The 22,801-nt window shown below is 36.1% G+C and overlaps 4 protein-coding genes across 4 annotated transcripts; all 4 read left to right on the forward strand.

Annotated features, from left to right (window-relative positions):
* Positions 1-3: 3 nt before the first annotated feature.
* opn1mw1 (opsin 1 (cone pigments), medium-wave-sensitive, 1) lies at positions 4-1,945 on the forward strand. Its single transcript, NM_131253.2, is given in 5 exon segments — positions 4-431; positions 507-675; positions 744-909; positions 1,005-1,244; positions 1,388-1,945. Coding segments are annotated over 5 exon segments (1,050 nt in total). The 5' UTR covers positions 4-70; the 3' UTR covers positions 1,502-1,945.
* A 2,514-nt stretch (positions 1,946-4,459) lies between these two features.
* Positions 4,460-7,586, forward strand: opn1mw2 (opsin 1 (cone pigments), medium-wave-sensitive, 2). Its single transcript, NM_182891.2, is given in 5 exon segments — positions 4,460-4,868; positions 4,945-5,113; positions 5,790-5,955; positions 6,030-6,269; positions 6,924-7,586. Coding segments are annotated over 5 exon segments (1,050 nt in total). The 5' UTR covers positions 4,460-4,507; the 3' UTR covers positions 7,038-7,586.
* Positions 7,587-9,579: 1,993 nt separating this feature from the next.
* opn1mw3 (opsin 1 (cone pigments), medium-wave-sensitive, 3) lies at positions 9,580-11,538 on the forward strand. The gene is given in 5 exon segments (NM_182892.2): positions 9,580-10,015; positions 10,091-10,259; positions 10,563-10,728; positions 10,818-11,057; positions 11,150-11,538. Coding segments are annotated over 5 exon segments (1,050 nt in total). The 5' UTR covers positions 9,580-9,654; the 3' UTR covers positions 11,264-11,538.
* A 7,090-nt stretch (positions 11,539-18,628) lies between these two features.
* On the forward strand, positions 18,629-20,678 carry opn1mw4 (opsin 1 (cone pigments), medium-wave-sensitive, 4). Its single transcript, NM_131254.1, is given in 5 exon segments — positions 18,629-19,058; positions 19,145-19,313; positions 19,720-19,885; positions 19,975-20,214; positions 20,310-20,678. Coding segments are annotated over 5 exon segments (1,050 nt in total). The 5' UTR covers positions 18,629-18,697; the 3' UTR covers positions 20,424-20,678.
* The last annotated feature ends 2,123 nt before the right edge of the window (positions 20,679-22,801 follow it).

Genomic DNA, 22,801 nt, shown 5'->3' on the forward strand with positions numbered 1-22,801 from the left:
ATCTCTTAGAGGAGTTGAACTGCTCATTCATATTTCCACATAGGCGGTTTTAATTTAGGTTTCAGTAAAAATGAACGGGACAGAAGGGAGCAACTTCTACATCCCCATGTCAAACAGGACTGGGCTTGTGCGAAGCCCTTATGATTACACCCAGTACTATCTGGCAGAACCATGGAAATTCAAGGCTCTGGCTTTCTACATGTTTCTACTGATCATTTTTGGATTTCCCATCAATGTCCTGACTTTGGTGGTTACAGCCCAGCACAAGAAACTCCGACAGCCGCTCAACTACATTTTGGTCAACTTAGCTTTTGCTGGCACAATTATGGTCATCTTTGGATTTACGGTTTCTTTCTACTGCTCACTTGTGGGCTACATGGCTCTTGGTCCATTAGGCTGTGTAATGGAGGGATTCTTCGCAACACTTGGAGGTAAGGAGTAACTAGCAGTGCATAGATTTGAATGCAGTACATGCTGGGGTACTAACATGTAATTCCTTTCTTCAGGTCAGGTTGCTCTTTGGTCTTTGGTGGTTCTTGCCATTGAGAGGTACATCGTGGTTTGCAAGCCAATGGGAAGCTTCAAATTCTCCGCAAACCATGCGATGGCTGGCATTGCTTTCACATGGTTCATGGCCTGTAGCTGTGCAGTCCCCCCACTTTTTGGCTGGTCCAGGTAATTAAGCAGATTTAGGTAGATTTAGTTCACTTCAGGCCTCATCTCATATATTTCTAATCTTCCAGATATCTTCCGGAAGGGATGCAAACCTCTTGCGGACCAGATTACTACACACTGAATCCTGAATATAACAATGAGTCTTACGTCATGTACATGTTCAGCTGCCACTTTTGCATACCCGTCACCACAATTTTCTTTACCTATGGCAGTCTGGTCTGCACAGTCAAGGCTGTATGTATACATTTTGAATATATCAGTGATGGTCAAATAGAGCCACATTGGCCACATTTCATTCCTAATTCTTTCTTGTCTTTCAAAATTATTAGGCTGCAGCTCAACAGCAGGAATCTGAGTCCACTCAGAAGGCTGAGAGGGAAGTGACACGCATGGTCATCCTGATGGTTTTGGGCTTCTTGTTTGCTTGGGTTCCCTATGCCAGCTTTGCTGCCTGGATCTTCTTTAACAGGGGAGCTGCTTTCTCCGCACAAGCCATGGCTGTTCCAGCCTTCTTCTCCAAGACTTCAGCTGTTTTTAACCCCATCATCTATGTGCTCCTAAACAAACAGGTGAGCCATGTTCACATTTTAACACATATCTTAGTGATTCAGTTTTTAAAATTGAATACTGTAGATATTGCTAAAATGCTGACTTTTACTTTTGCATCTTAAATATGTGGAATTGATTCTATACATGTTATCTTAATCCCCAGTTCCGTAGCTGCATGCTTAACACCCTTTTCTGTGGCAAGAGTCCTCTTGGTGACGATGAGTCTTCCTCAGTGTCAACAAGCAAAACAGAGGTGTCCTCTGTGTCTCCTGCATAGATCTGCCTATTCAGTGCTCCGTCATTCAAATGAGACAAACTCACGGACATGCAGTACATCTTTGGCCATTTGCAACTGCTGTTTCTTTCAAGACCATACATGTCCACCTAAAAGCATTTTATCAGGAATTCAAGAATAGCCGATGGGTCTGAGGTTAAAGGAAAATGTTATGTTTATTGGATTTATGGAATCGTTTTCTTCACTGTTAGGTGGAGGCAATGGAAATGTATTCAATAAAGTACGCTTGAATTCATCTGGATCTATGCACAATATCTACTCCCGCACCAATAATTTCACTTCACTTGTATGTTTTGATGGAGGTCTTTATTTTATTTTTTTGGTCATTGTATTGTCTGCAAAAGCTGTCTGACTTGATCAGGTCAGATTCTGTAAATATTTTATAAAAAGTGTAGGTAGTATATTTAAATAAAAGCATGCATTCCAGATATGTGTTGTTTTATTTTGGTTTTAAGATTTGAAAACATATTTAAGTTAGTTAAAGTTCTTCGTTTCTAACGAAGTCATGATAACACATTATGAAACATTAGTGAACGTAAGAAAATGCATTAGCTAGTATACGCTAACAATGAGCAAGAAAGCTACAGCATTTAGCATTTTTTGTTAATGAATGCACAAATACTGCATGTTTTCTTAGGTCTGTTAAATAATAATACAGATACTATACTTTCAATTTATTTTAACAGTCATTATTTGAGTAAACATTAAGATAAGATTGATAAACGGTTCAGAAGATTAAAAAATAAATCTCCAACATATGTCACACACACATTTAAGTAGTTTATAAATATAATATATGTAATATAATTGTAAAGATATAAAGAGTTCAGATGCAAACACCTAAACTCCTAAAATAATTGTTTTTTGCTCTTGCTCCATGTCTGCATGCTCAATGGCAAAATGTCAAAAAGGTTATTTTCGTTGCCTTTAAAGTGAAATAACTGAACATAAACATAGCATGAGACGAATACTAATTTTAGAAGAAAACTGCAAACGGCAATCTACATCTAAACACTTTTTTTTTAAAAGAAGCAAAGCCCTTTTTAACCTTAATGTGATAATTTTTCACATTTAGTAATATAAGATTATTATATTCGTTAATATTATTATTTAATTTTTATATATTTATGCTATACACTCCCTATAATTCCCTGTATATAGTGTAAAAAAAGTCCAGAATTTCACAACATGTTACTGTAATTTTTCACAATAAATTACATTATTATTACTTTACAGGATTTAACTGTAAAAATTCGCAATAATGTGGTGTATTCAGAAATTTGTTGTGAAAATAGGCAGGTTGCATGATTACAGCAAATTACTGTAAAAAGGGCTATACCTTTTGCATGTTAGTTATAGACTCTTTTTATTTCATTCAACATAGAAATTAATACAATATAACGTTTATGCCAGTATTGGCACTTTTTGATGTTTAGAAATAACAGAATGTTATTGCAGCTCCAAAAACAATTTGGTTGCATCTTTAAAAATAACATCCTGTTTTGAAACAGCATGAATGTAATAGTAAATTTTCATTTATGGGTGATTTGCACCTTGATTTAGTTTTATGAGGTTAACATGAAAATGTGAAATAATTTTTCATTTATTTTTTTGGCTTAGTCCCTTTTTTAATCTGGAGTCGCCACAGCGGAATGAACTGCAAACTTATCCAACATATGTTTACGCAGCGATTGCCCTTCCAGTTGCAACCCATAACTGGGAAACACCCATAAACACTCAATCCCACACATACACTACGGCCAATTTAGCTTACCCAATTTACCTGTACCGCATGTCTCTGGACTTGTGGGGAAAACTGGAGCGCCCAAAGGAAACCCACATGAACACGGGGAGAACTTGCAAACTCCACACAGAAATGCCAACTGACCCAGCCGAGGATCGAACCAGCGACCTTCTTGCTGTTAGGCGGTTGTGCCACCATGTCGCCCTAAATAATTTTTAATGATTGTAACTTTGTGCTTAGCCAAAAACATAAACTGGAACAAAAGTAATTGATTCATAAAACCAAACACTGTTAAACACCCAAAAGTCAGGGTAAATGTCAGAATGAATAGCCGAGGAAAGCCTGCTTTTCAGAAAAATAGTTAATTCTACAAGATTATAAAGTGAAATCACAGTAATGGACTTTACGATCTACTGTAAAGTGACACTATGTGGCTGTAATTTCACAGTAATTTTATGGAACAAAATCACAGTAAATTACTGTGAACTACCTCATGGTAATTTGCTGTTAATTTACATCCATTATTTTACTGTGAAAGTTATGCAAGTATTAGCCAGTAATTCACTGTGAATTTAAGGCAATTGTTTTACAGTTTACACACAAAAAGTTATGTTTAATTTGCTTCATATTATAATTATGTTAATTCCATTTTCATTCAGACACATGATTCACTTACTTGATAAAGTTTTATATCTACATTTTATTCAAATGTATAGCAATATATAAACATTTTGTTTCTCCTCCTCCATTAACAAATCCTAATCAATCATTTCAGAAATAGAGACCCTTGTCTTCTTCACACCACTGCAGAAGCCAAAATCACATCCCTAACCTCAAACGTTTGATTATCCGTTCTGATTTAGTTCTTCTAGCTTGTTTTAAGCTGCGGTGTTCAAACTTGAAATGTTTAAGTGTGTGAACGGGGCAATGTGAAGATGGGAGGACTGTATGCAACCCATTCCACTGGATAATCTCTCAGCCTCCGACTTAGAACAAAGATTACAAGGTCAAAGATTTGAAACTTAATCCCCTACAGAGGGGATGGATATCATATGAGAGTTGGTAAGGAGCCAAGTAGATTCAATCCAGTAGGTTATGAAGCTCGGTGTCCGCCAAATCTTCTTAATGGTGACACCCCTTTTGACAAGGGACTCCGCTGAAGATATAAAAGCGGGCAGCTGGCAGTTTTGTGGAGTACAGTTTTGCTGGTGTCTTCTTGGCATACGTGCAACACCTCCAGCAGGATGAACGGCACCGAAGGAAACAACTTTTACATTCCTATGTCCAACAGGACTGGGCTAGTGAGGAGTCCTTACGAATACACACAGTATTACCTGGCAGATCCATGGCAGTTTAAGGCACTGGCTTTTTACATGTTTTTTCTGATTTGCTTCGGGCTGCCGATCAACGTGCTCACGCTGTTGGTCACAGCTCAGCACAAAAAGCTGAGACAGCCTTTAAATTATATTTTGGTGAACTTGGCTTTCGCTGGAACAATTATGGCCTTTTTTGGATTCACGGTTACGTTCTATTGCTCCATTAATGGTTATATGGCTCTAGGTCCTACAGGTTGTGCCATTGAAGGCTTCTTTGCTACACTCGGAGGTAAGAATATTTCAGCAGGAATTCGTTTATTTTATTGTTTCATATTCCATATTGTGATCGTTTTATTTGTCCACAGGTCAGGTTGCTCTTTGGTCTCTTGTGGTTCTTGCCATTGAGAGATACATAGTGGTTTGCAAGCCAATGGGAAGCTTCAAATTCTCCTCAAACCATGCGATGGCCGGCATTGCCTTCACATGGGTCATGGCCTCTAGCTGTGCAGTCCCCCCACTTTTTGGCTGGTCCCGGTAAGTCATCCACGCTAATTAGAGACTTTTAATCAGCGCCAAAAGAGATTAAGGCTCAAATAATCACTAAGTTTAACCAATGGTTGCGCTTCAGGATGGGGATCAATTGTCACTTTTAACTAGTTGCTTACTGTGTTGCATATCGGCTGTTTATACTGCATGAACATCCCATAAGGAGATTAATTAACTGTTTACTCACTATATCCAAATCTTGATGAGTTTCCCTTTTCTTTAAAAGACATTTTGGAAGTCATTGATATCTATAGTAGAACAAAATAACTGGAATTTAAAGCCTTTTGGTCTCAAACATACTGAAGAATCTCAGTTTTGTAACAAGTGTATAGGCAGTAAATGATGACAGTTTAAACTTAAAATAATCACCTTGGTAATGACGAAAAAGCATTATATGAGAAGTTTATTCAGACTAAAGTTGTTGTTCTACATGATAACACTTTAAATGTCTTTTACTGGATATGAGTATGCACATGTTACCTAGCCGTGGTAACACTTTATTTGAATAGTCTCTCAACAGACATTCTATTGACTAATTGTAACTCTGCAAGTATTTATTCAACTAACCCTAACTTCTAATTTACAGTCTACATATACTATTGATAATGCAAGAGATAGGGTCTGAAAAGATGTGTGACAATCTTATTTTATTGTTTTGACACAGATACATCCCAGAGGGAATGCAGACATCCTGCGGACCAGATTATTACACCCTGAACCCAGAATACAACAATGAATCATATGTTTTGTACATGTTCAGCTGTCATTTCTGCGTTCCTGTTACAACCATCTTCTTCACTTATGGAAGCCTCGTTTGCACAGTCAAAGCTGTAAGTGAATATAATATTACAATAACATTCAGCATATTTAAATGCCGTAAAGTAATAATTTTTTTTTCTTTCAGGCTGCAGCTCAACAGCAGGAATCTGAGTCCACTCAAAAGGCTGAGAGGGAAGTAACACGCATGGTCATCCTAATGGTTTTGGGCTTCTTGGTGGCTTGGGTTCCCTATGCCAGCTTTGCGGCCTGGATCTTTTTTAACAGGGGAGCTGCTTTCTCCGCACAAGCCATGGCTATCCCAGCTTTTTTCTCAAAAGCCTCTGCCTTGTTTAACCCCATTATCTATGTGCTCCTAAACAAACAGGTGAGCCACTTTTTAATACATCTTTAGAATATACACACTTAAGAAACCTAAATTTATCTAAAAAAATTGATAAACACAGTTCAGCTGTTGGGTTAATGCAAACTTACAAGAGTTTGTTACAATTTTGTCATTAAAAACATCTCAGTTTTACAGTAAACTACTGCACTTAATTAATTCTATGAAAAATACACCATTGCTTTGAAGTACTGGTATTAACATTTAATGTGCCAATTTAAAAACGCATCAAATGTGTTGTAAATACTGATAAAGTCAATTTTACAGTTATTCACCAAATTTAAATTAAGGAAACTTACCGTTAACCAAGACGAAGATGTTAACTCTTGCATTTTTACATGCATTTAATTATTAACATCATGGTCATTTTTGAAAAGTGTAAATTTAATTGAAAATTTTAACCTAGCAGTTGGATTTCTTCATATTTTCTCCATTTTGGTTTGATTATTTCTCTTTAGTGTACATGATTTTATTATATTTTTTGACTTAGAACACCACATCGAGTGCAAACCAAGCATTTACTCTAAGATCAGTTTGTTAAATTGCACATGCACTGTAATTAGATGGCATTTCAATTCCTAGATCATTTGTGCATTGCACATAAAGGTATGACATTCATTTCAATGTTCTCTTCCCCAGTTCCGTAGCTGCATGCTCAACACCCTTTTCTGTGGCAAGAGTCCTCTCGGTGATGATGAGTCCTCCTCAGTTTCAACAAGCAAAACAGAGGTGTCCTCTGTGTCTCCAGCGTAGAACTAATTGCCAACTATGCTTTCTCAATGATTCTTTTAATGCTTTGGAGTCCACTGTCTTCAATAAGCCTAAATATCCACTCCTCAATCTCTGTATATTTTGAAAAATCACAAATAGGGCCCTATACTCCCCTCTCTCCCCCTTATCTCTCTGCCTTGGATCCATCGAGTTCAAAGAAGACATTAGCTGGCTTTCCAGACACATTCTCTTCGATAAATAGAGCGTGGGTAGATTAGTTGTGATCAGCACTAGTTTATCTCACGTCTCTCCACCGATGCTTCATCTTAAGGTATAGCTCACCACTAAATCTGAGCATAAGCCTCTTTTCTTGTCATCATCACATCAGTAGGTCGTGACCAGAACTGCTTTAACTCACCCAAGGGTTCAGCGAGATACGTCATCATACACTGAGTTACCTTTTCACATCGACATTATGGATTGTTACTCCTTTATTTTTGTTTTCAGCTGATTTGTCAGCATTTCTGTACATATTTTCTATATGGTATATTTGTTGAAAAGTAGAATAATAAATACATGCATTCAAATGTCTTTTTTCTTTGGTGATTTGTGTGTGGGTAATTGTAGTTTAGTTCAATTTAATGCGGGGTATGTGATTTATTCTTTGTTGCATTGAATGTAATTCATATGCTAAATAAAACACCCAGTACTAAATAATGATGTGCATGCATAATAAGGAACAATAGCAAAGAAATAATACAATAATTACATGAAATAAACGAACACTAGAAATCAGACCTTTAGGCATGACGTTTACTTCAAACGAATGTGGTGCTTGCAATTAATTTATGATTTTAAATACTTAGGAAGCTAAACACAATATGCTAAATGATACATAATGAATTATGAGCTTTATTAATATTAATCTCGCATTCATTTTCTTTTATCGGCTTAGTCCCTTTATTAATCGTCACAGCGGAATGAACCGCCAACTTATCCAGCACATGTTTTATACAGCGGATACCCTTTCAGCTGAAACCCATCACTGGGAAACTAAACTTGCATACATTCGGAAATAAAACATAACAATTATATAATAAACCTACTAGAATCAAATCTTTAGACATTTCATTCATATGAATCAGGTAGTTGTAATTAGTATATTGCTTTATAAACTGTTAAACTTGTTTAAATGGGATGTATATGCAATATTATATTGCTGTGGAAAAACTATGAGTTTTTAATTGCTACAATTATTTAATTATTACATTATAATTTTTAAAAATAAATTTAATTATTAGTAATCAAGCACAAAAGCTACATTTTAATTTTTGAATCTGACTTGTGTACATTTATTTGCAGTAAATGTGATTCCTGAAATGAATCTATAGTTCAATAGTGTTTTATATAAGCTATTAAAATAAACCAAATAACAGAATGAAAGAAAGAAACACAACTACAGAAAAAAAATAACCATTAAGTAAAATAAAACAATAGAAAAGCTACACTTTCTTGAATAAAATGTATACACTTCATCTGAAAGTGGTGCATGCAATTGATTTGTTGTATATATAAAGTTATTGAAATAAACTCACATGCTAAATTATGGCTACAGTAATGAATTAGGAGTCAGTTTTGTCATATCTTTTAAATACAAAAAGTAATTGCATTCGTAATGGATAAAACCAAACATTAACATTTCATTGAATAGAATCACGGTGCTTGCAATACATATTATGTCTAATATACCGTTAAAGAATGACAAACATGAGCTAAATAATGGCTATCATGATCAATACTAAGTTTTGATAAACTACCGTCATCTACATCCAGAATTAAAATAGCAGTTGAATGAATTAAATGAACATTTGTTTGTAAACCCTTGACATCTTATTTAATCAATTCATTAAACAATTATTTACCGCTTTAATAGTGTTTATTCAACTTTAACTGAAAATACAGTGCATTTGATTAGTATTTTTTCTCAGATTTCAGCATTTTCAGAAAAACGACTTCCTAATAAATAATTAACCCAAAGCACTATTGCTGTTACATTTCGCACACTGAAGAAAACAGCCTATCGAGTACATCCTGTTGGAGCTACTACTTGTAATTAAGCTAATTAATCTTCTAATTAATCTTCCATCAACCTCATTATCGCAAATCTTGTGGCACAAAACAGAACAGGGTTCAGCATCAAGTGTGAAACCTACAAAACTCCAGGACAAACTACCATAAAACGACAGAAGAACAATTTGCAAGTTCTGATCTGACACAAAATCACCTTTAAGTGTGTTCTTGTCCCTAGTAAGTCAACCAACAGCAGAAATAAACGTACAATCCCATTTTTCAATGAAGCACAGTGTTGCGTATACTCACTCTGCACTCAAAAACCGACACTGTCTTTTATATATAAGAATCTCAGATGTCAAAAAAGATCCAAAGCTTCACTGACTGATTAGTCCAAAAGTGATTATGTCTGCTCTTATCATTCAAATCCCACATAGTAACACCCTCCCTTTCTTGCGCTCCTGGATTTATCCCTTATAAGGATCCCCACAGGGATATATAACCACAGCTGATGCATCTATGCAATAAAGAGCAGGTCCACTGCAACAGATTGCATCCTCCTCGTGTTCTGGATCACTAGCAGGCAGAGATGAACGGCACTGAAGGAAACAACTTCTACATCCCCATGTCCAACAGGACAGGGCTTGTGAGGAGTCCGTACGAATATCCTCAGTATTATCTTGCTGAGCCATGGCAGTTTAAACTGCTCGCCGTCTACATGTTCTTCCTCATGTGCTTTGGGTTTCCCATCAATGGCCTTACATTGGTGGTAACAGCTCAACACAAAAAGCTGAGGCAACCTCTCAACTTCATTCTGGTCAATCTGGCTGTGGCTGGCACCATCATGGTTTGTTTTGGATTCACGGTCACTTTCTACACAGCCATTAATGGATACTTTGTTCTGGGACCAACTGGCTGTGCGATTGAGGGATTCATGGCCACACTGGGAGGTGAGGATAATTGTTCTGCAGTTTACCTTTTGGATTTATTTGATTTGTGATTTGATTGTTTTATTTGCTACACAGGGCAAATTTCCCTTTGGTCACTCGTGGTGCTGGCCATTGAGAGATACATTGTGGTTTGCAAGCCAATGGGGAGTTTCAAATTTTCATCCAACCATGCTTTCGCTGGGATTGGATTTACATGGATAATGGCCTTGTCTTGCGCAGCTCCTCCTCTGGTTGGCTGGTCAAGGTCAGTGTAATGATAAATACAATATAAAGCAATTCATTTGCTCTATATTTTGATGGACAAGTGATTAAAACTAAAAATAGTTCAGTCATATATATGAGGGAATTTCTTTTTTATTTGATCAGTACTAAAAAGTTACAATGTAAGGATGTCATTTTGACTCTTCAGAGTCAAACACATTACCTTAATTATAATAACTGTAGTAATATGTTAGATTGAACTGAATAGATTGTACATATGTTTTTTAAATGAAGAATAGGAAGAAGACAGTCAAAAATGTATTAACCTCTGGTGATTTCCTATCAGGTATATTCCAGAGGGAATGCAGTGTTCATGTGGACCAGACTACTACACCTTGAACCCTGACTACAATAATGAATCATATGTCCTCTACATGTTCTGCTGCCACTTTATATTTCCAGTCACCACAATCTTTTTCACCTATGGACGACTTGTTTGCACAGTCAAAGCGGTATGAAATGTCTCTTTCAGCATTCCTGTAAACTCCTGCAAGCATCAGAGCAGTATGTTCATTTCAGTTTGGTTCTTTTAATCGTTTAGGCTGCAGCTCAACAGCAGGAATCTGAATCCACTCAGAAGGCTGAGAGAGAAGTGACCAGAATGGTCATCCTGATGGTTCTGGGCTTCCTGGTAGCTTGGACTCCTTATGCCAGTGTTGCTGCTTGGATCTTCTTCAATAGAGGAGCTGCTTTCAGTGCTCAGTTCATGGCTGTTCCTGCCTTTTTCTCAAAGAGCTCTTCCATATTCAACCCTATCATTTATGTGCTTCTAAACAAACAGGTAAATCCAACATTAGACTTGGAAGAACGGTAAAAAGAAAATCAAAATGTTCATAGAGATGTATTAAATGAAACCCTGTCTTTTGTTTTCAGTTTCGTAATTGCATGCTGACCACTTTATTCTGTGGAAAGAATCCTCTCGGTGATGATGAATCCTCTACTGTGTCCACCAGCAAGACGGAGGTGTCTTCTGTATCTCCAGCATAGACTTTTTGAACTTCTTTGTGGATTATATTCGATTAGTCACTGTGCAATTCGGGCATCTGCAAAAATAAAAAAGGAAACAAAAACAGCATTGAATTAGTTGATCTATCTCATACGATTGTTCTAATTATGATTATTAAACTGGTGAACTCACAAATGGGTTATCGGTGAACATTTTTTATGAAGGCTGTCATTTATACTGTATCCTTGGGTTAAAATCTGTATATATTTTGTAAATAATGATAAAAAATGGATAGGAATAAATACTGGCATTAAAAGTGTTTGTGTTTTCATTATTCATTTACTGATTTAATCTTCAGTTTGTTCACAGACACACACACAAACTTAATTTGTTTAGCATTGTACACACTGTGACTTTAAATTAACCTGTAGAATATCTATATAATATCAGAAAACAAACAAATCCACCGTATATTTAATTTGAAACACAGACCTCTATTGACCAGACTTCACATCTTAGGCAACATATGAAAACATAATACAATGTGACAGTTATTATATATTCTAAATTAGGTCTTAAATTCACAAACAACCATTCACTGCCTAGGTGTTAAGTTTTTTTTTTTATCTTCTACTTAGATAAAGTTTTCAAAGCTGGACTAAAGAAATTTGATTATACAGTCAACATTTTCTATGGCAGATCAAAAAACAATATGAATGAAATAATAATCGTTCATTAATTTTCCTTCGGCTTAGTCCCTTTATTAATCAAGGGCCACCTCAGCAGAATTAACCGCCAACTTATCCAAAGCACACAGAAGAAACCCACACTAACTCGAGGAGAACATGCAAACTCCTCACAGAAATGCCAACTGACCCACCGGGGACTCCATCCAGTGACTTTCTTGCTGTGAGGCGACAGTGCTAACCACTGAGCCACTGTGTCGCCTGAATAAGATAATAATGATACATATATATGTATGTAGAATCGTTGTCACAGTCTAATGTACATCATGCTAACCACAAAAAAGAAAATACATAACTCCACCTATCCAAAAGATAACACTTTAACAAAACAAAAAAAGTCCAGGAGTGTGTTGGAACAAAGGATAAAGAGAGGGATGAATCACACTGTAAGCAGAAATGGGGCACAAAATGGCATCAGAATGGAGCAAAAGTCAAGAACGTGAACCATGAAGCAGTAGCTGGCCTACTTGCTGGAGCAGTGGCAGACTTGGACCATAAAGCAATGTCAGCCTGGACAATGGAGTAGTGAATAAGGCCATGCACTTTGACGCGTTAGATGAGGCCATTAACCACATGGCTGTGGTTAATGAAGCCCATGAACTGTGAAACAGTGGTGTGCCTGAATCATAGATCAGTGGTGGACCTGGAGTGTGAAGCAGTAGACGATTCCATGGAGGAGGACACAAAGCCATTGAGCAAAAGAGGAGACAACTAATCAAAGAGCAGGTGCCCATTCCTGTTAAGGATCAAATGGCCATGGATTAGCCAGCAAAGTTGGAGACCACAAGAAAGGAGCTGCCCAAGTAGCGCACCCCAGTCCAGAAGAACAACACTAGAGATGTCGGCAGCTAGCTCTCTGTGACTCTCACATGGTCAACCACTGAAGCTAAGCTAGGCTGCGCCCGTTCAGTACCTGGATGGGAGACCACATGGGAAAGCTAGGTTGCTGCCGAAAGTGTTGTTAGAGAGACCAGCAGTGGGCGCCTATCCTTCAGTCTGTGTAATTCCAAACGCCCCAGTATATTGATGGGGACTCTATACTGCTCCGTGAGCATCGTCTATCGGATGAAACGTTAAACTGAGGTCCTGACTCTCTGTGGTATCAGGATGTCCTTTGAAAAAGAGTAGGGGTTTAACCCCACCTCCTGACCAAATTTGTCCACTGGTCTCTGTCCATCATGGCCATCTCCATATCATAATTGGCTTCAACACTCCGTGTGTCCTCTCCTCTCTTTTTGAAAATTATGACATCACAGATTTACTTCACATTACAACAGTGGATTTTTGTCACATTACAACCAGGATGTATCTTACACACACAGCAAAATATACATACACACCAGCACCAAGCCAAGTTCTTTCCTTACAAGTACTGTTTACTAACAAGGTGAGAGTGCCAAATACTGGCCTAACATACATGATGCTACATTTTTAACCACTTTCAATTAAATTAAATTCACTTTTATTTCTTTAGCACTTTTATATTGTAAAATCTGTCAAAGCAGCTTAACATAAAAGTTCTAGTAAATTGAAATTGTCAGTCCAGTTTTTAGAGTTGACGTTCCGTTCAGTTCAGTTCAGTTCAGTTCAGTTCAGTTCAGTGTGGTTTAAATTTTACTGCTGGAAGTCTGAAGAGCAAATCCATTGATGCGCAACTCCACAAGACCCAAACCAAGCAAGCCAGTGGCAACAGTGGCTAGGAACCAAACTTCATCAATTGACAAAAGTGAAGGAAAAAAACCTTGAGAGAAACCAGTCTCAGTTGGAATGACCATTTCTTCTCAATGCAGATCGTTTTAAAAACATTGATGTGTAAACATGGCACTTTTTTTTAAATGCAAGAGAAAAACTTTTCCATTTTCGGCCACATTGTTGTCATGATAACGAAGACTTAGGTTATGGCAGGAAAGAATCTGGCCCATTGACACTAACAGAGCATGCACATATACCCTGAGAAGCTAAGAAAACATGGATTATGGTTATGACATGAAGGAAGCACATGTAACTCTCCTGGAGTTGTCAGAGGCTCTGTTTACTCTTATGTGTTTTCATTTTAAAATGCATAAGTTTTGCTACGGTTATGCCATCCGTCCACACTATGCCAGAGTTTCACTTGAAAACTCCGGCGTAGTGTGGACTAATGGCGTGACCGTACCAAAACTTATTCGTTTTAAAACGAAAATGCATTAGAGTAAACAGAGCGTAAGAGGTGTGTTTTATCCATATGTAAACTGTGTCTGCTTCTCTCCAATGTATGTTACAATGTTTCGTCTACCCTCCTGTGTTTGCAGTGCAATAGGCATTTTTTACACTTCCTGGTTTCGGTAAGCGAAACAGCGTATCACAACATCCGGTTTCAATGCAACGGAGTAAGAAAGAATGGCAGAGTCATCTCATCGCTGTTATTGCAGCGTTCCTGGCTGCTTCAACTAAAAAAATGACACCCTTACTTTAATTTCCACGATTTCCCGAAAGACGAAGGACAGAGAAAATCATGGGTGAAATTATTAGAAGGGTTGAATGTCGTTTCAAGTTATATGCGGGAGTACGTTCGTATGCACTTCAAAGTGGAGATCATGTTTTATCAAATACTGGTGGTCTTATTTTTTTTTTGATGAGTAATTATAATATAGACAAAACTCCACATAAGCTATCTGCCTTCCACAAACAAGTGCTCATCATGATCATTAATCTACAAGCATAATTTCTCCCCACACCGTTGTTTATTTTGGAATAATAGACAATTTATACAAACGCAATTCTCCTTTTTTTAATTAGTTTGACAACTAAATTAATTTGTTTAGTCAGTTATATAATAAATATAGTATACTTTTCTTACAATGAAGTCCTTTCTTATTACAAAATCTCAATAACCCAGCAAGTTTTCAACTGTTATTGGTTCAATTCCTTCAGAGACATGTTATTCATTCATGTTATTTAGAGGTATTAATAAGACCATCCTTCTGATGTATCGTCTTTTGATATTACTAAATCTTATGTCGGCAAATTTAGTTTTACAGTAAATACCAAGAGTAATGATAGAGTTATTCATACTCTTTTCCAAAAATAAATCAACCTTATGTTCAATTTTATTGGATGTCTTTATTAAAGGGTGAATTGAAGAAAATTGTGGCTGTTACCACAAAAATATCATGTTAGAAATGGAATTAAAGAAATATCCTATAAACTCATCCACAGGTTTTAACCAGCAAAACATTATTTGCAAAAATTTAAAAGTAGGATTGATGTAAATTGTATTTTTGTAGTGAATATGAGGAGACGGTTTTACACTTATTTTGGCATTGTACATAGTCAGCTTAGGTGCAAAAATGTATTAATAACAATTATTTTGTGTTCAAAACCTCTTTCATTATTATGGAAAAATGTACATTTGGGCTTTACTTGATAATCCTAATCAAGAGGAAAATTATTATTAATTATTTAATTTGCTTATGTTGTTAACAAAATTGAACATTCATAAACGTAAATTTCTTAATAAGAAACCAAATTTGAAGGTATTGATGTAATGCTTGTTAAATACCAGTATCAGAGACTCTCTAAACAAGAAAACCTGACCCTCTTTAAAAACGTGTGAACCCTACAATGTATTTAATTGTTACATATGTTATTACATTTTGTATATTTGTATTTTATTTATAATTACCCCCTGGCATGTATATTTTTGTATTGTAAAATGTGATTTGCTGTTTTTCAAATAAATAATAAAAATTATTTTTTTTCCAGTAGTAGGAGCTTACGTATGTTTCCAGACTTGAGAAAACCTTACGAGCATTAAACAACCTGTAATTTATGAGGCTCCTGCATTGAGCGATAGCAACTCTCCAGTACAACTACCTCACCATTCACTATATCTGACTCTGAATAAAAAGAAAGGAGGGGGTTAGCACAGTTTACAAACGGGACTACTGACATAAAACTAATCCTGCTGGATGTTAAATAGCCTAGTTAATCTTGCTTACGAATGGCTTGAATGAGCAGATCTTACGCTGTTGGCTGCGCACCTTACTGTAACCTAACATTGCAAACGCTTTGTGTAAGATAAATTTTCTGCACAAATTGTGCAAATCAGTATCATTTTTAAATGCTGTTTTATTTAGGCTACGTCAGATTTACACATTCACCAAACAACGTCTTTCTTTGCAAATTATGGCAAAGTTTTGCGAAACCAGAAATAGCGATACATTGCTTTGATGGGTGCTTCCGGTGTTTAGTTCTACTGCGATAAAGGTCTATTGCTGAAACTAGTGGTTTTGCAGGCATGTGTTCCTCACATGTCCTAAAAAGTAAGCCCAAAACATTTTGAGCAACCCCTGGTGGCTGGATGCAGTAGCCTACACGTCATAAACCCTGCCTTCTCCGTGTAAACCAATTGGACTTGAGCCACACTACAAAATTTGATTAGATGTCAAATACATTTTCCCCAAAGTTGTTTTCCATCTTGATATTCAGATATTAGTCCTGATGTTTGTTTTTTTGTTTATGTTGTTATTTGAGGCTATAAAAATGAAGGCATTCATGGATGTGTGCTCGTGGTCGTGTTTGAGGAGGCTTGACTTGAATTTGAGCTTATGACCACTCAGAATGATGACAGAAATGACAGAAACCAAGCTCAATCATTTTAGCCACACTTTTGTAATTTAAGTGCACTTTTATACAGCAGATTAAAGTGCAGATGCTAGATTTTTAAATGATGTTTGGTTGACTGCTGGTGTGGGAGTGGTCATTGTGTGTTCCCACTTGCCATTAGGTTTCCCTTGTCTTGGCATGGAAATTGCAGGACAAGGTTGCCACCACTTTACAATAGATTACAGTTAACGCCATAATTACTGAAGTTAATATCCTACATTTATGTCCAGTTTTCTTTCCAAAATAAAATGAGAAATATGTTTTTCTATTCTTATAGGTAGCCTATGCTATGTTGCCATTTTTACTTTACTTTAATTATTTTACAGCATCAGTTGATTTGGTTCTTAAAAATGCTTTGAGAAGTTTTGAGTTATTTTTGTTGGAATAACTGCTCCAACTTGAGAGTAACACCTGATCTGATGGAGTTCACATGACTGAGAATGCAAGCCAAAATATTTAGCCTAAGGTCAAATGTCAATGTAATTCTCATTTTACTTCTCAATTTCACTAATTTAATATTTAACGGCTTTCTCAATCATTCTCAAACGATTTCTCAAAGTGTCTTACCTCACAAAAGGCTGATGAAATGTGTTATGACAGGCTAACATCTGTGTTGCCACATCACCAATAAAATATAGTAGGCTATGTGTAAGGAGCTAAATCCACTGTAAAAAACTAAAACAGCCTACACGATATTTGTCATTTTGGCTAATTTAGAGCAATTTCTATGGAATTCCAGCCCCTTACGGCAGGCTACAGAGTTTTTCTGAATAATGCTGTCATATTAGGTCAATACTTACCCCATTGATGTTCAAACCCTGTAGGTTGTTGTTTTCCTCTGTGGAGCACCAAATATTCGTGAAGCTCATTTCCATAATCCATAACGTGTAGAAGTATGATAGGCGTGGGATTTAATATCCCCACGGTCATCGATTACCAAGTATCCAGATCACCGGCACACAGCGCAGAGTTTCGGGTGATCCTGATCCGACTTTCTGCCGCTCTTTACCTCCTCGCCGGCTGCATGATCTGCTGTAGTTTTTATCAGGGCAAAACTCTACCAAACAGACGTTTAAAAAACTTCCATCACAAGCGTAGACATTAGCAAATATGTCGTGGTTTATATTCCAAATCATAGTTTAGTTGTGTGAGGTGTTGACCCGAAAAATAGTTTGTCATTAACTTACAATCACCATCTCTGCCGCGCGCGCATCTCTACTTTTTTTTTTTTTTACTTAGCGGGTTATACTCAACCACTGGTTCATGAGTGAGCGAAGTATGGTTCTTAAAACAAGTTGAGATCGTTTAAACAATTATTATTATTATTATTATTATTATTATTATTACTATTATTATTATTATTATTATTATTATTATTAATAATAATAATAATAATAATACATTTTCACTTTTTGTATATGTATTATTGTTGTTATTATTATTATTAATAATAATAATAATTATATATATATATATATATATATATATATATATATATATATATATATATATATATATATATATATATATATATATATATATGCAAAAAAAAGTGAAAATGTGCTGCACATTTGTATTGATTTGTAGAAAACAAATAGACTATTTAATCTCTACCAAACACTGCAACTGCTTTAGCATGAGGAAAATCAAAATTTTATATTATTATAAATATTATAAATTATAATGTAATATCATGATATGTTGTTGTTTAATCATGTTAGTGTGTCATCTTAATATGATCTGTTTTGCACTGTTTTATAACATGTTATCTATTGTCCTCACGCACTGTCAATCAACATTGTGCCCTAATTTAAAATCCTAAATCAAATTACTTTAAGATCCAACTCTTAAATTGGTGATTAGCACAAAAGTGATTACGACTGCTCTTATCATTTAAATCCTATACATTGTAGCACCCTCCCTTATCTTGTGCTCCTGGATTTATCCCTTATAAGGAATCTCAGAGGGATATAAAACCACTCCTGATGCATCTTTGGAAATAAAGAGCAGGTGAAGTGCAGATATCTGTAGTACAGAAGCAGGTTACATCTTTTCATCCATCTGGATCTTTAGCAGGTAGAGATGAACGGCACTGAAGGAAACAACTTCTACATCCCCCTGTCCAACAGGACAGGGCTAGCAAGGAGTCCGTATGAATATCCTCAGTATTATCTTGCGGAGCCATGGCAGTTTAAACTGCTCGCCGTCTACATGTTCTTCCTCATCTGCTTAGGTTTCCCCATCAATGGCCTTACATTGTTGGTAACAGCTCAACACAAAAAGCTGAGGCAACCTCTCAACTTCATTCTGGTCAATCTGGCTGTGGCAGGCACCATCATGGTTTGTTTTGGATTCACGGTCACTTTCTACACAGCCATTAATGGATACTTTGTTCTGGGACCAACTGGCTGTGCGATTGAGGGATTCATGGCCACACTGGGAGGTGAGCTCTTATTTAGCCTAGTTGACAATATACACCGCTAGTAGATTGGTTGTAAATTGTAATTTTATATATATTTTTCCACACAGGCGAAGTTGCCCTTTGGTCACTTGTAGTGCTGGCCGTTGAGAGATACATTGTGGTTTGCAAGCCAATGGGGAGTTTCAAATTTTCTGCCAGTCACGCTTTCGCAGGATGCGCATTCACATGGGTAATGGCCATGGCTTGTGCAGCTCCCCCTCTGGTTGGTTGGTCCAGGTCAGTCTTAGAAGACATTACACAATTAATTAGCTTTCCAGAGCAGTAATTATAAGAAATATTTCAAATTAACATTTGAATATTTATCAATTGGAATATTCATCAATATGCAGGAATAGGATAGTGGGCTTTTTTTTGTTCAATTTAAAGATGTAAATAACCTTTTGTCATTGTTTTCCATCTGCCAAAACTCTTACAAAATAAAGGTCCCAAAAGGTGTTGCTTAATGTGAAGGATGTAAACATTTTCTTCAAGTCTTTTGTGAAATAAAAACAATGATTCTTTATAGAACCATCTACCGAGAAGAAAAAAAAAACATTTCTTTTAAAGAGCACAAGTACAAAAGACAGCAAATTGTGAGATCACTTTTGAAACGCACTAAAATGTGTCGCTTTTTTATTATCAGGTATATTCCGGAGGGAATGCAGTGTTCATGTGGACCAGACTACTACACCCTGAACCCAGAGTACAACAACGAATCATATGTCCTCTACATGTTCATCTGTCATTTTATACTTCCAGTTACTATAATCTTCTTCACCTATGGGCGACTTGTTTGCACAGTCAAAGCGGTATGAAATTTCTCTTTCAGCATTCCTGTAAGCTCCTGCAAGCATCAGAGCAGTATGTTCATTTCAGTTTGGTTATTTTCCTTTTTTAGGCTGCAGCTCAACAGCAGGAATCAGAATCCACTCAGAAGGCTGAGAGAGAAGTGACCAGAATGGTCATCCTGATGGTTCTGGGCTTCCTGATTGCTTGGACTCCTTATGCTACTGTTGCTGCCTGGATCTTCTTTAATAAGGGAGCTGCTTTCAGTGCTCAGTTCATGGCTGTTCCTGCCTTTTTCTCAAAGACCTCTGCATTGTATAACCCTGTCATCTATGTGCTGCTAAATAAACAGGTTAGTCATTTATCAGACTGATCCCACACATCCTAGACATCCAATTTCTTCTTTACACCCCAGAAATGTACTAAATAAAACATTGTCTTTTTCAGTTTCGTAATTGCATGCTGACCACTCTATTCTGTGGAAAGAATCCTCTTGGCGATGATGAATCCTCTACTGTGTCCACCAGCAAGACGGAGGTGTCTTCTGTATCTCCAGCATAGTCTTTTGAACTTCTTTACAGGTTATGTTCTTTTAGTTACTGAGAAATCTGGGCATCTGAAAAAAAAAACAAAAAAAAAAAACAAAACAAAACAAAAGTTCCTGGCTGTGTTCTGTCATCATTAACTTGGTCAACGTTGTTATATTTTCTACACGCCAGAGGGCTAGCATTTATATATTTTGGTTGAAATGTACTGTATATATATTTTGTAAATAATGAAAAAGATATACATAGAAATAAATACCGGCATTAAAAACTGTTTTTGTTTTCATTTTTTATTAAAGCAATGAATTTGCTTCTACACACACACACTCTTACAACTACACTGTAAAAAAATATATGATCAATTGGTCCTGACAGCATATGTTTTAGGTCATTGTAACTTATTAAACTAAGTTAATGATGTTCTAACTTAATTTTATAAGTTACCCAAGCTGGTTTCAGTCAGTTTAACATAAGTTCAATTTAACATAAGGTCAATTTGATTCAGCTTAAAAATTTTAAGGCATCCAGGATTGTTTTACAGTGTATATATACACAATAACAAGTAACCCAAAACAATAATTTAAACTGACTCTGTGTAGTACAAGAAAAAATGTAAAATATATATATTTGAATATATATATATATATATATATATATATATATATATATATATATATATATATATATATATATATATATATATATATATATATATATATATATATATATATGAATTATATTATGTTTTGTATAATAGACCAAAATTTATCTTCAAGAAAACTTCATTTAAAAAGTAAGTCCGTCTCTCTGAAGTTGGAATTGTGGCAGATTGGGTGATCTATTTTAATTAGAGATCAGCAGGTGAACATCAGGACCAATTTATTTGTACCATTGTGATCCTGCCAAAAAGACTCAGTGATGGTAACACTGTTGGCCAGGAGCAGACATTGCAAGTGCATTTCCAGGAAACGTGTTTTCACACATTAACAAGGATCAGCAACAGCTTGGCAAACTGTTTATTAGAAGCACTTTAAAAAAATGACCATTTCGGAATCGGCAGTATGTTGTAGCCTATAATAAAACACATTTTCAAGACTATGAAATAGTCCCTGTGTTATTAGTGCATTGGTTTCTTTTAATAAAATGTTTTCATATAACGTAGTTTGGCGGTTCATCCTGCTGTGGTGACCCCTGATTAATAAAGGGACTAAGCTGAAAAGAAAATGAATGAATGGTTGAATGAATATGTAATTTTGATGCTCTCCTGCTGTTTGAAAGATTTAACCATGATCACACAATTTGTCATTCGCAATATAAATAATACACTGGGTTAATCAAGCTGCAGTAAGGTTTTTAAAAATATATTTAGTTGGCGGTTCATTCCACTGTGGCAATCCCTGATAAAGCAGGGAATAATTTGAAGGAAGGTGAATCAGTGAGTGAGATATTTAATTCTCCTTTATTTTATTTTATACTTATTTTTCTAGTACTAGGTTGCAGCTGGAAGGGCATCCGCTGTGTAAAACATGAATAAGTTGGCGGTTCATTCCGCAGTGGCGAACCCTGATGAATAAAGAGACTACGGCAAAGGAAAATGATTTAATTAAGTTTTTATTTCTCACTCTGGTCTTAATGGAACTTAAAATAAATATCTTCATGCATTTTCAGTGGTATTAGTTTTCCTAATTCTGAGAAAAGGTTGTTATAATAATGACAGCATGACAGCACACATTGCTTAAAATAGCTTAGTGACACATATTGCACTTAGTTCAGAACCAAATGCTTATGTCATGTTTGTTCTGTTTGTCATTTTAATCTGATCTTCAGTGTAGTTCATATCCACTGTTGCCTATTTAATTCTATTATCCACATGCTGCTCAAACCAACAGGCAAGGAATGCACTAGACATATTTCTGCTTAAGCACTGTATGATGAAGTAATTTATTTTATTACTTTTAGCGTTCTAATTATTTTTGTTGGACTGAATGCTCTTTGATTCGTCCTCTACGTGATAAATCCTTAACTACCAACAAGAAAAATCAGGAGGTTGTTTACAGTCCCTCACATATCTTTTACATAATATTATGCAGTGTATTTATTATTAATCATTTAATACAGTTGTTATTGCAGTTTTATGTGTTTCTTATTCCTCAGAACTTGTCCTTAGTGCACCTTCTAGTCATGCCGTGTAAGTATTCAGCCAGTTCACTCACCTAAAGTCCTGACACAACTAACTCTGACAGGATTACGAGATCAGGCTCTGGTAGTTTAGGAAATGTATTGACTTCTCTGTGGGCACAACTCAACAAGATAAAGATAAGACAAAGATCTGCTTAAGCCAATTAGCAAGGTGCTCACCCAACTGTGGTGCTGAATACTAACCTGGCTGCTCTG

The sequence above is a fragment of the Danio rerio genome, chromosome 6 (genome assembly GCF_049306965.1).
Source record: "Danio rerio strain Tuebingen ecotype United States chromosome 6, GRCz12tu, whole genome shotgun sequence".
Taxonomy (NCBI): domain Eukaryota; kingdom Metazoa; phylum Chordata; class Actinopteri; order Cypriniformes; family Danionidae; genus Danio; species Danio rerio.